A 12556-nucleotide genomic window follows, 5' to 3' on the forward strand; every position below is an offset into this window, starting at 1 on the left:
ATCATTATCATCATCACTATTACCATTATTTTTTGCAGGTCGTCAATCGTTTAATTGCATCTTGATATAATATGGCCAACAATTCTCAAACTCAGGGATCGAGTTCCTATGATCCCCTAGGACGCTCGAGCAGTGAAACTGGCTTGGAAGTGGCCTTGTCTATTCTTATTTGCCTCATCTCCATTCTCGACAACTTATTAGTCGTCTACGTTGTCAATAACGACTCCAAACTAAAGAACGTTACGAGTACATTCATCCACAACCTGGCATTGACTGACATTTCCATGGCATCGCTTCACATGCCCTTTTGGATAATTAGCCTGTATAAAGGAACCTGGATTTTTAGCGAGAAGTGGTGTGAGATTTCAGCTACGATTCTGTTTACGTGTGGACTTGCTTCTATCCTGACAATGGGGCTTATCGCCATTAACCGATATATCCGCGTCGTCAAACCGGCGCTGTACAACAGGCTTTTCCCGAGCAAGAGAATAGCACGAGTTTACTGCGCCCTCGTCTGGATAGCTTCCATGCTTCTTGCAACTCCGCCATTGTATGGGTTTGGCAAGATGGCGTACAATCCTCTTTTTGCCATCTGCTCTTTCGCTTGGAAAGCCGAGCATATTTTATATATCATACTTGTCGTGGGTGTAGTGATCAACGGAACCACAGTTCTAATATTTTACTGCTACTACAAGATTTATAAGACTCTGAAAGAAAGCACTCAAAATCTGAATGCCCATAGCATACAAGATGGAGCGGCCTTATCAGAAAGTCCTCGAACTGATATTAAACTGTTGAAGACCATTTTCACGATCGTGTGTATATTTCTGATGATATGGGGACCAGTGACCGTCGTTGTGATTGTTGAGTCCGCTGGGATATTTATTCCTCGGGAGATTTCTATGCCAGTCATTTACTTAGTATTCATAGGCAGTTTGTTAAATCCAATTATTTACGGGATTCTGAATCCGCAGTTCCAAGCGGCCTTCAAAAGGGCTTTACTGTTTAGTCGTTAGGGTTGGTAATTTTTACGTGCGTACGTGCGTAAAATTTACGTTCGCAAATAAAATAGATGCAATGTATGATAGTTCGGACGTAAGCGTATAAGTAGAACCTCGCTCACCTTCACGTTTAATCTCAACACTTTATATCTTGCCTCTATTTTATTTTCGTGATTAAAATTTATGTGCGTTAACGTGCGTAGCCAAAAACGCTTCAGTGGAAATCCACCCTTACAGCAACAAACAAATAAGTTAGAGTTGTACTAGATGGAACCAAGCCTTGTGGCCAACGTTGATTTCATGATACGACATGAAGTCTCAAAATTAAAGAACTTGCAGTGCTAGCCTGCGAAAAGGCTCCCAAGTTGAGAGCGGCGTAAAGGAATATCGCGAGCGAAGCTCGGCTATTACAGCGCAGGCGCATATTACAGACGGTTAAAAGCTAAGAGAGTCCGTGTCATCAACACGACCACCTTCTTAAATTTGATCTTAAAACAGAGAAGGATTTGAAAGTGCTTTCTTACTGGTTTACTTGTAAAATGTCTTGAACTAAAACCCAACAAATAAATTTGTGTTAGATATTTGGTAGTTGTTTACAACAAGAAAATGTAAGTAAAATGAGAACATAGGTATTCAAAGGGTCAGACCGCCAATTCGTTTTGCTGGATATGTCTGTACGTGGTAACTTTTCATGAGTGGGAAGCCTATAATGTGCGTGTCATTCCACAATAGACTGAAGTTGTTTTACCAATTTAGACGATATTCTCAAAGGAATTAAATTATGAACACATATGCACGTGGATACACGTTTATAGGACAATATTTGAAAACAAAAAAACAGTTCTCTGGGGTAACATCACGTGGTCTGAAATGGGAAGACAAATATATACAACCTAAAAAGTCCATTGATTTCGGCTCCGCTAAATCATCTTCCAATAGACCTTTTCCGAGTTACACAAACGCTCACTTTCAAAACGAGGCTAAGCGCAAAACCTTTCTTGTGTAAATGAGTTTTATTTGCATGAGGATAAAAATCGTTTTCAGGTCAATAGCTTCGCACTTAACCTCGCTTTTACGGACGAATTGCCTATTGCAAAACAATTTCTCCGAAGGAGGAGCCTGGCATAATATGAGCACAGCTACTGATAAGGCATATTATATATGGCTCAAAAGCCAATCCCATGCTTCACTAACCTTAATAAAACAATCTAAAATGTTGCGACTCAGTGGCGTAGCCGGTGGTAGTTTACTCGAAAAAAGTCTTTAGAAGAAATCTAGAATATGTATTTTTAAATAGGAAGTTCTTTCCAAGAAGAACATGGAGGTCAGATTTGAACATAGCGCTCTGTATGCAAACATTTCCTTGTTTGGAAAAAAACATAGGCAATATATGGTGTGCTTATAGTTAGTAAAGTACTTATACTCAATACTCCTATTTGATCAACAAAGACCTCACCACAAAAATATTTATGGAACCGGGGTCTCAGATGTAGTCTTTCAGGACGTTTTGGTGTACCAAACAGGTTTTTCCCGTTAGGCTGTATTTGGCACGCTGAACGTTGACACTGATCATCAAAACTCAAAGACTTCCTTATGGAAGTCAAACGTAACACCTCCACTTGAGAACGTGGCGCACAATTTCTCGGCTGAGTTCACCAGTGATGTTGGGCCACAGGTCAGTACCGCCACTTTACTCTCGCCCATCTCACTGGCATAGCCTTTCATCTTAGAGAATAGTTTTGGCAAGTCAGGGCGACCAAATTTCAGATCTGGTTGCATTTCTGGACGGATGTTGGCTTCTTCAAACTTGGACGAATCTCTCTCTCTGGTGAGATGGAAATAGTTTTCCATTACCTCTTGGGGCTGTCCCCGTACGACCAGATCGGGGCAGAAGGAGATCGGTAGTCTAAGATTCGTGTTCTTTTGGAAGTACTCCTTATCGTAATCAAGAACTGAGGTCACCATAAACAGGTCACGAACGGACCAGATAAACATAACCTTTAACCGACAAACAAAACCACTGTCAGAAATGCATTCCTATGTCACAGATCTTTCATAAGAATCACTACATTCTTAACGAGCGTTTTAATTGACAAATGATAATACAGACGCCAAGCTAAGGACATAGACTCATAGAGAATAGAAAAAAATGTTAAGCACAGCTAGCCCTCCGACTAGGCTTTCGTTTGAACTCACCATCGTAATGAAATTTAAGAGCTGGCCTTTCCAGTGCTAGACCCTCGCCAGACCAACCCTAACCAGTACAGTTTTTTTAGGAATGTGAGAAACTAACCCTTTACTGAAACAATAATTGGTCTTGTGTGCCTTAAAAAAAATTGTATCAACTTCATTGACATAGTAAATTTGCCTTCGGGCACACTGAAACAATTCACTCATTCGTTCCTCCTATCCTCTTCACATTAACAAAGTCTTATGTGGGAGTTCAACCCCTTAGCTTAGCCTTGTATGTATACCATTTTTGGCTGAAAGGGCACCCGTTTCGTACACCTTCTATTGACAAATGGAACCCCTTTCACATACTAAGTTTAAAACTTTGCATCCCTTTAAACTGCAGTACATGCACTGTCTTTTAAATATGAATAAATCACAAAACTAGAATTTTTTGTGACCGTTTTCGCAGATATAAAACGCAACTGTTAGCCATTTTGAGCCTTTTTACAGGCCGAAATGACACATTTCCCTACTCTTCCATATAATTCAGCTAGTGAAATCCTTACCCTTTCATGTACTTGAAGCCTGAAAGCTACCCGCAACTGATAAAGGCAATTTTATGAAAGTAAACCCCTGGGTGTTTGACCCCAATGACAATGCATCACCAGCCTTCTTAGAGACGATCTACTTTATGCTTGACACAATGTGGCGAAAAAAAACTTTGAATCAATTACCTTTTTGATGTCTCTCCCTCTTTTGCGCTGATGTAGTATATCGTTGCAGATTGATTGCATGGGAGTGATGCCAATACCACCACTTATAAACATAAACATCTTGTAACGATCACCATCGACGTCAAGACACGGAGCTCCGTAAGGCCCATCCAGGTACACTTTGATTTGTCTCGTCTGGTCCACATAGTCATAGAGTCGCTGGGTCCAGTCACCCAGAACTCGAATATGTAGTGAGACCATATTTTCGTGGGGTGAAGAGGACAAGCTAAATGGATGCCACTCGAACAGGGACACGCCCGGGACACATATAAAGCAGTATTGACCTGATTTGTATTTAAAATCCCTCTTAAGAAACGTGAGGCGGACCACGTTGGATGGCAAACGCACGGCTAGTATACTTCGTTGGTGCTTGTTGTTTGAAAATGAGATGAGCAGCCTGACTAATATGTCAAACAACCATGGAGCAGCTCCAAACGCAATCCCACCAGCGCCGTGTACGAATGCAGACCCAATTACAACCAGGAATAGAATCCAGTGGAAGCGATAAAAAGCTTCAAAGATACGCCGACGGATAAACCACAGGGAGAATAAACACAGAGCAGCCATGGTGCCGGTGAGGACTAGCCCAGATGCATCCCATTCATCTGACAAGAAGCCATGCCAAGCTCCAACCAGGACACTAAGATAAGCGCACAGCTTATGCCAAAATAGCGCTCTTTCAAATGGCAAGCCTGTGAAGAGAACCCACACAGAATTTCTGCAGGCAAAAGCGAAAGCCAGAGCTGCTGGAATGATCGCTATACTTCCAGTGCCCTCGGCTGCATCCTCGCCTTTCTGCATGCCAGAAGCCGCCAGAGCTCCAGCAAGACCTCCAACTAGCAGAAGAAAAAACAGAACTTCGCCAAGTACTATGCCGAACACTAGCCGAGTGTGGAAGATCTCAAGTGTCTTCCAGCGGCAATAATAGTACAGTGGCCAAGGCACCAATCGATTTAACACCGGTGATTCGTATTTGGAATTTTCATATGGCTTCCATCCTCTGACATCTTCTCCACGCTCAACGCCTTCAATGCTCAGTGGCTCGGCTCGATTATCTACAGGTTCTGTTTGTTGTTGCACGCCACTGTTGATAATTATCGCTTCAACAGCTGCTGGCCTCTCTTCCAGAGAGTTTTTAATGGAGACTTGGTAAGAATCTCCCATGTTACAGCTTCAACAGAACGTCTTTAACAAGACACACTAGTTTATATGTGTGTTACTATCATTGATGCGGTAGATGCGCCTACCAGTAAATAAATTCTTAACGGATTTAGTCACTCGCTCGCGCAGTTCGACGCCATTGTTTTGCTGCGTTGCTAAGAAAAACACAACGCGGACATTTCAAAAAACCACGCAAAACACACGTACGCATCATTTCGCTATACTTGCGGATTAAAATGATTTAAAAAGAGCATGATAGGCAGTACAAATAGCTCAAAACTTCAAAACCACGACAATTCCGCGACGAAAAAGATAGAAAAATTGAAGAAAGCTAATTTGCATGTTAAAGGAAAAGAAACTTTATGCAAATCAAGGCAGAGAAAGAAATCCTATTCTTTTAATAACTTAAACAAATTACGGGGAAAGAAGTATTCTAATTATGATTTAGCGACATGTGTCCGAGGTTCACAGCGATTAATACTATCAGTATTCTGAAATATTCAGGTTACGTCTGAAACGTCAAAATTGGTCGCTTGCACGCAATCTTTATTCCAAAAAAAAAAAAAGACTAAGGAATCATTCTGATGGATGAATCAGTTTATTATGTGATTTTTAACGACCGATTAGAACAGAGAGAAATTGTCAAAGTTCTTTTATATGATTTATCTTTCGACCCACCTCCTCCCCCACGAATTTATATACAAATCAAAGCAGCCTATTTCATCAGTGGCTTGTCGAGTGAAACTATTTAACTCGTTGAAGTCCCTTTGAAGCGTCGTGGACCAACGGTTGTCCATGTTCAAGATCAACTGCCATATTGGATTGTGCGGACTCTTGTGAACACAGGGAAATTCGCGGCTTAAGAACTCTAAATATAGACCGAAATTCTAACTGGCTCAAACACTTGTTAGAAGCCGGTTAACGTTACCGGATAATCATGTGATTGTCGTAGGCTTGTCATAAATACAGTTACGCCACCGTAAAATTCCCAAAATAAGCCCCGGGGCTTATATTTTTCAAAGGCCCTTTTTGAGGGACGTATATTCGGAGCGGCTTATCTACAGAGGGAAATTTGCGTTTCAAAATCGATTGGGCTAGCCTTATAGTTGGAAGTGTAGTTTACCGTTTTTGCTTTGTTTTACTTTGTATTTGAGGGCAATTTTCCAAGTACAAGCCCCCGGGAGGCTTATATTTGGAGGGGCGATTTAACGGCGAGTTTTTTACGTTACCGGTTTGGGGGGCTTAAATTATGAAGCTTATTTTCGAATTTTACGGTATGTTAATAATATGATTACTTTTGTAATATTTCTGGTCCCATTTGGTCCCAACGTAAACCTTAAGCTCCGTGCAAACGGACGCAAAATTGTTGGCCACCTCCCAGCTTTGTTGGATGTTGCATGTTGCGTCCGTCTGCAGACGCTGTTGCATGTTGTTGCGTGTTGTTGTGAGTTGTTGCGCAAAGTTTTGAAACCGGTCAAACCTTTAGCTACGTGCAAACGGACGCAACAACTCCCCACATGGTTGGGTCAGCAACGTTGGGATCGATTTGCTGTGGCTTTAAACCATGCGACGGTCACGGTCTAGAAGAACGCGTTTAAAACAAAGGAATAAAAAGGTTTTAAAGCAAAAAGTAACCATTGGAGCTCATTGGCAAATGTATAAAAAGAAGACGGTGTTAAAATCACAATCTCGTTATCCATCAAGATTTAACCCACATGCACCACAAGATAATTAAGCTTAGGTTAGACTACAGTTACCCCTGGTGCTAGTCTGCTACACAGCTGTTTTTAGTGTCGTCACGCTCCCAGCACCCCAGAAGGAGGATCGTTGCGTGACGACACTACAAACGGCTGTGTAGTAGACTACCCCGGTGCCAGAGGTTTTTCTCAAATCCTTGGGTACGGTTTATTTGGGGATTCTACGTTTCTGGGAAACTACCCATCTACCCCTCCCTTAAGCCAACATTAACACTTACTGATTTCTCACTTAGGGCAAAATTTTGGCTTAGGGGAGGGGTAGGTGGACAGTTGATGATCTGTTTCTTTCTTCCCAGGTCTTTCGAGAACGGACATCTGGAGGTAGGTTAGAGTACAGTGGGAAAAACTGTCATGAACATGTGCGAAGGGACTCAGACACGCTGAGAAGGAGTACATGAAGTCAGTAGTTTTTGTCAAAAGCAGGTTTAATCTCCTCCAAAGTCTTTCCTATAACAATGAAATCTATAGTGAAATCGCCGACCCCATAGAAAGCCGACACCCCAGCGAGGGTCTCCTTAGCCTGCGTGGCAAGCGTTTCCGCGCGAGTTCGTCGAGAAAGTTGGGACGAGGGCAAAAAAAGGGAATGACGGGGGAGGAGGAGGGGAGAGAAGGAAACGCTTGCCCGCAAACCCCACGATTTTGAAAAACTGCGTTTGCCCACGAACGCGGCTTTTGATTGGTGCGGTGCTGGTAGTGTTGATTAAATAGCAATCAATACATCAATCAGACCAGGTATGATTTGTTTACGTACGTCGCAGGTCTGGTCTGATGTGATTTGTGGTCGCAGATTACAAATGCTTTGGTCTGATATTTATTTGCATCGTGTCTGCGAAGGTTTATCATGATCAGATCTGAGTCCCTTCAAAGTATAATTGGAGATCGAGCAGTGGAGACTAGCGAAAGCCAATTTATTGGGAATGACGGCGTGCGTATCTGATTGGAAAAAATGGACTGTTTGTTGGAGATAACATCAACGTAAATCAGAACATCGGTAATCGACACTAGCTAGAGCCGCTATGGACAAGTGATTTGTCAACTTTTTGAAATGAAAAGATTCTTTTTGTTTATTGGAAATTTAGCATTTATTGTAGAGAACTTTTCGACACTGGCTGGCCTATGGAGAGTAGCCGCTCTGCAAAACTCATAGCCGGCGGAGTGAATTGTTCCGGGTAGATCATTTCTTTGCGACGTTTTGACAAGGTTTCAGATGAGATAAAACCACATATAACGTTCAAAATTTAACTTAACTATAAAGAACAAGAAATTCCGAAGCACTCGCTTAGCCGTTTCAACCTTCTTTTATTGTAACGCTTCTTTTTATTTCAGTTTTGCAATAGCGTGGAGCGTGTTTTAGGGAGCAAAGTAAATTTTTCAAATTTGGTAATCTGTCCGTTATCTATCTTGACGAGCTGTCAGTTTACAAATGAACCGAACCGTGAAATATCAAGGGAAGTTTTTCAGAATCGTGGGGTTTGCGGGCGAGCGTTTCCTCTTCTCCCCTCCCCTGCCCCCTTCCATTTTTTTTTGCTCCCGCTCTAACTTTCGCGCACTGACTTGATTGGAAACGCTTGCTACACAGGCTAGGGTCCCGTTCAACGACCGCTTGTGAAGTTTTAGGGGGCTTTAGCATCGACGACGGCAACGGCAACGGCAGCGAAAACGTCTCACTTTTAAAATAAATTCCCGTTTTTTTAAGCTTTGTCGCGTTTATTCCAATTTTCTGAAAATGGCAAATGTAGGCGAATTTCCCTGAAGTTGATTTCTTGAGGAGCGCACTCTGAGTTTAGAGAGAGAAAAAGAAATTCGTCGTCGCTTGTTTACGTCCTCCATGATACTAGCAATTAGGCATTTTCACGTCGTAGTCGTGCAAGGACGATAAAGAAATGTACTAAAAAGTGTGATGCACGTGCAAGGTTGTTGTTTTGCGTAATAAAGCTATTGCTTCTTTGACATCCTCGTTCCCGTCGCCGTCGTCGTTGCTAAAGCTCACACGGAAGCCGTCATTTATATTTTGGTCATCATACGACATGTTAATTTGCCATGAATTAAGATGAAAAATAACAAAGAAAGGCGCCAGTCTTCCGTGCTTGAGTAACCTTAAAAATCTCCAGTTTCATTTAATGTTTTTTTATGGTTCGTTGGCGTCTATTTAGACACAAAATATGTTTCTAAACGTTTGTTTTTTTTTTCGAAATTTCTACATCGCGGAAAAATAATGCAAAAACAGGACGTGATGCTGCAAATGTAAACTTTGTTCTGTTCTTATAAAAACAAAAGGCAAATATCACGCTGCTAAGTAATAGCCTTTATTTTCCCTTTTTTATTTAAAGTGCTGGACATCGTAAATACATTCATAACACCTGATGTTTTATGATCTAACGTTGGGAAGCCGATAACGTTGGGTAGCCGATATGAAGGAACTAAAAAGTGTGGTATGTATTTGAACGGAATTATTTACATCAGGCTGACTTTTCTTGCATTGCGCTGAGAAAAACCTTGCTTTCACAGGGTTATAGTTTTGCTTGCCTGCGTTGTTTTAATATGTTTTGCCAAGCGCATATTCTGATAAGCAGTAAGCAAATAAGGTTCGCCAAGTCGTGCACGAAAGGCATTTTTCATGGTTTTCCATAGCTTCTGGAGAACCATTAGTTCCTTGTGGGATATTTTTAATTGAATTTACAAAACTAAGCTATCCCAGTTTAACGACAATCAATTTGATAAGTGACTTTAAAACTTGTTTTCAAAATAATAAAATGTTAGCATGGACCTCACACAGCAAACTAGGGCCATTGGTAGACAAACAATTACCAGTTTTAAGCGACATTTTATGGGGATCGATGAAAGCAACTGACCTAAGTAATTTAAGGATAAAATAGGATATAAAACACAAGCTGCTTTCTCACGCAGTGGACTGGAAATTTTATGAATTTGCCGCTTGGTTTGTTTTCGTTTTCTATTTTGTTAATGAGCTGAGCCAATATGTATTAAAGCTGTGTCATGGTGCTATGAGCGATTAAGGGACGTAGCACACTTAGAAACAACCTTTTCACGGAAATGACAAAGCGAAATAGTTTTGTCACTCATTTTGGCTCAATATCAGCTTTTCGTTAAATCCAAAATCCATGTACTCATAACTGAAACCGTGACATATACAGAGGGGCTTATTGTAAATGTCATGAAATGTGTAAACGTTTTAATTTAAATGGTTTTGACCTGCCGACATTTTAAGACATTTTCGGAATATTGGTTCAGAAGCAAAGTAAATGAAACTTTTGGGAAAGGCACAAATAAAATAAATTCCGCTTACAATGTAAATCATGTACTCATATAGTATGGTGGTCAACATTTTTCGTCAATACGCAGACTCACAGAGGCGTAGCCAGCTTTTTGACTAGTTGAAGGCCTGGCTGACTGTAATCATTTCCGCATATCCTAAAATTGCACGCATACTGACCTCACCAACACTTTGAGCTCAGCAACGCATAATTTATTACAAGCAGTAGAGTAATCAATTAAAAATTTGTAGGCCCGGGTCTACAGGGCTTTGGGCTGATACATGCAATGGACGATACATAATTTTTAGCCTGGTCGAGTGAACACCAGCTACAAGTCTATGTGGGATCGAAGGCAAGAGTGAGTGAAACGGTCACTCTTACAATGAAACATTCAGTTGACAAAAATAGCTTCGTGTACCTTGGGTATCAGAGTTTTCTTTTTTTTCTACTGATTCCCGGTGGTTCTAGACAAAGCTGCGAGTGTGAGAGGCGAAGCCAGGACAGCGAGGCGCAAGAGTCATAGCACGCTTTATTTCATCCTTGATCTTTTGGGAACGGACCTCTGTGGAGGGCCACAGTTTGAACTGTATAACAAAACCAAATATTTTAAATATTTTATTTTACTGCTACTACAAGATTTATAAGACTCTGAAAGAAAGCACTCAAAATCTGAATGCCCATAGCATACAAGATGGAGCGGCCTTATCAGAAAGTCCTCGAAGTGATATTAAACTTTTGAAGACCAGTTTCACGATCGTTTGTATATTTCTGATGATATGGGGACCAGTGACCGTCGTTGTGATTGTTGAGTCCGCTGGGATATTTATTCCTCGGGATATTTCTATGCCAGTCGTTTACTTAGTATTCATAGGCAGTTTGGTAAATCCAATTATTTACGGGATTATGAATCCGCAGTTCCAAGCGGCCTTCAAAAGGGCTTTACTGTTTAGTCGTTAGGGTTGGTAATTTTTACGTGCGTACGTGAGTAAAATTTACGTTCGCAAATAAAATAGATGCAATGTATGATAGTTCCCACGTAAGCGTATAAGTAGAACCTCGCTCACCTTCACGTTTAATCTCAACACTTTATAATAATAATAATAATAATAATAATAATAATAATAATAATAATAATAATAATAATAATAATAATAACTGTTTATTCACAAATCCAAATCGAAAAAGTGAAAAGGAGATAAAAGAGGTTATCCCTTTCTAGTTTATCTCCTGATAATAAAATACATTAAGAAATAAATTATTTACAACTGTTTAAAATAGTAACTATATATGTATATAAAACATCACACAGTAAAAGAACTTAGTGTTCACTAGAAAAATCTATAAGATAACGTCTCGGTCTGTTCTTGAAAATATTCAAATTCTCCGCCTCAGCAACTTCCTTTGGGAGATTGTTCCACTTATCTATTATGCGTATAAAAAAAGAATGTTTAAAACTATTTAAAGTTGCTGATGTAAGCTTAAGTTTAAAACGGTGGTTGGCTCTTAAGGGCCGAAAATCATCTGCAAATGTAAAAAATGCCGAGGGATCAAGTCCATTAAGTCTATTTATTGTCTTATAACACTCGATAAGCGACGAAAATAATCTTCTTTGTTCAAGTGATGGCCATTTAAGGAGCTTTAGGCGTTCTTCGTAAGGCATGTCTTGCCCAATATTTCCAAGGGCGCATTTAGATGCTCTACGTTGTACTTTCTCCAAGGTGTTTAAGTCTTTTTTAAGGTGCGGACACCAAACTGGAGAGCAGTACTCGAGTATCGGACGTACTAGACTCTTATAAAGTTTTGAAAGCAACTGAGGATTTTTAGGACCCACCGTTCGCTTAATGAATCCAAGCACACTATTTGCCTTATTTGCGCATTTGTTAGCTTGTTAGCTTTATATCTTGCCTTATTTTATTTTCGCGATTAAAATTTATGTGCGTTAACGTGCGTAGCCAAAGACGCGTCAGTGGAAATCCACCCTTACCATAGGCGTACGGGCCGGGGGTCGAGGGGGACTGCAGACCCCCAAATTTTGGGCAACTCAGATTTTTTGGGCAGCGAGAGAAAATTTGGGCAAAGCTAGTTTTTATAGACGTCTCCATTTTATTTAATTATTTTAAAGACCTGAATATTAACCTAAAGTCGGCGTAATAATCCAGTTACATTACAGTGGTTGCTTAGCATGTGATGAGTAATTTACATATTTGCAGGTTTTTCTCGGTTTGGCACTATACTGCACTACACTAGCTGGAATGGGCTATTTCCAGTCGAGAACTGATTAAAATAAACTTTCGCATAACTTTCTAGAATCATCTCCACTCGACGAACAGTGTATGGCAGATAGCATTTAGCTATGGGTATTGCCTGCATAACAAGCGTTTCCGCGCGAGTTCGACTGGAAACGCTTGCTACGCAGG

The 12556-nt window shown here is 40.6% G+C and overlaps 3 protein-coding genes across 4 annotated transcripts in view; 2 read left to right on the plus strand and 1 right to left on the minus strand.

The window, feature by feature from the left end:
- Positions 1–71: 71 nt before the first annotated feature.
- Positions 72–1111, plus strand: LOC140922132 (melatonin receptor type 1C-like). Its single transcript, XM_073372153.1, has one exon. The coding sequence runs from the start codon at positions 72–74 to the stop codon at positions 1014–1016; it is 945 nt and encodes a 314-aa protein (XP_073228254.1). The 3' UTR covers positions 1017–1111.
- Positions 1112–2296: 1185 nt separating this feature from the next.
- On the minus strand, positions 2297–5110 carry LOC140921940 (superoxide-generating NADPH oxidase heavy chain subunit A-like). The gene is made up of 2 exons (XM_073371953.1): positions 3908–5110; positions 2297–2999 (listed from the first exon to the last, which is right to left on the minus strand). Exons 1-2 carry the CDS (start codon positions 5108–5110, stop codon positions 2574–2576), a joined length of 1629 nt encoding a protein of 542 aa, XP_073228054.1. The 3' UTR covers positions 2297–2573.
- Positions 5111–9130: 4020 nt separating this feature from the next.
- The window catches only part of LOC140921199 (thioredoxin-like), a 29369-nt gene continuing 25943 nt past the window's right edge, over positions 9131–12556 (plus strand). The window contains exon 1 of one of the 2 annotated variants that reach the window (XM_073371178.1): positions 9131–9296. In XM_073371178.1, coding sequence (XP_073227279.1) covers positions 9276–9296 — 21 coding nt within the window. In that variant the 5' untranslated portion in view covers positions 9131–9275. The remainder of the gene's footprint in view (positions 9297–12556) is intronic. The other variant, XM_073371176.1, reaches the window with a different exon arrangement.

The sequence above is a fragment of the Porites lutea genome, chromosome 12 (assembly GCF_958299795.1).
Source record: "Porites lutea chromosome 12, jaPorLute2.1, whole genome shotgun sequence".
Lineage (NCBI taxonomy): Eukaryota > Metazoa > Cnidaria > Anthozoa > Scleractinia > Poritidae > Porites > Porites lutea.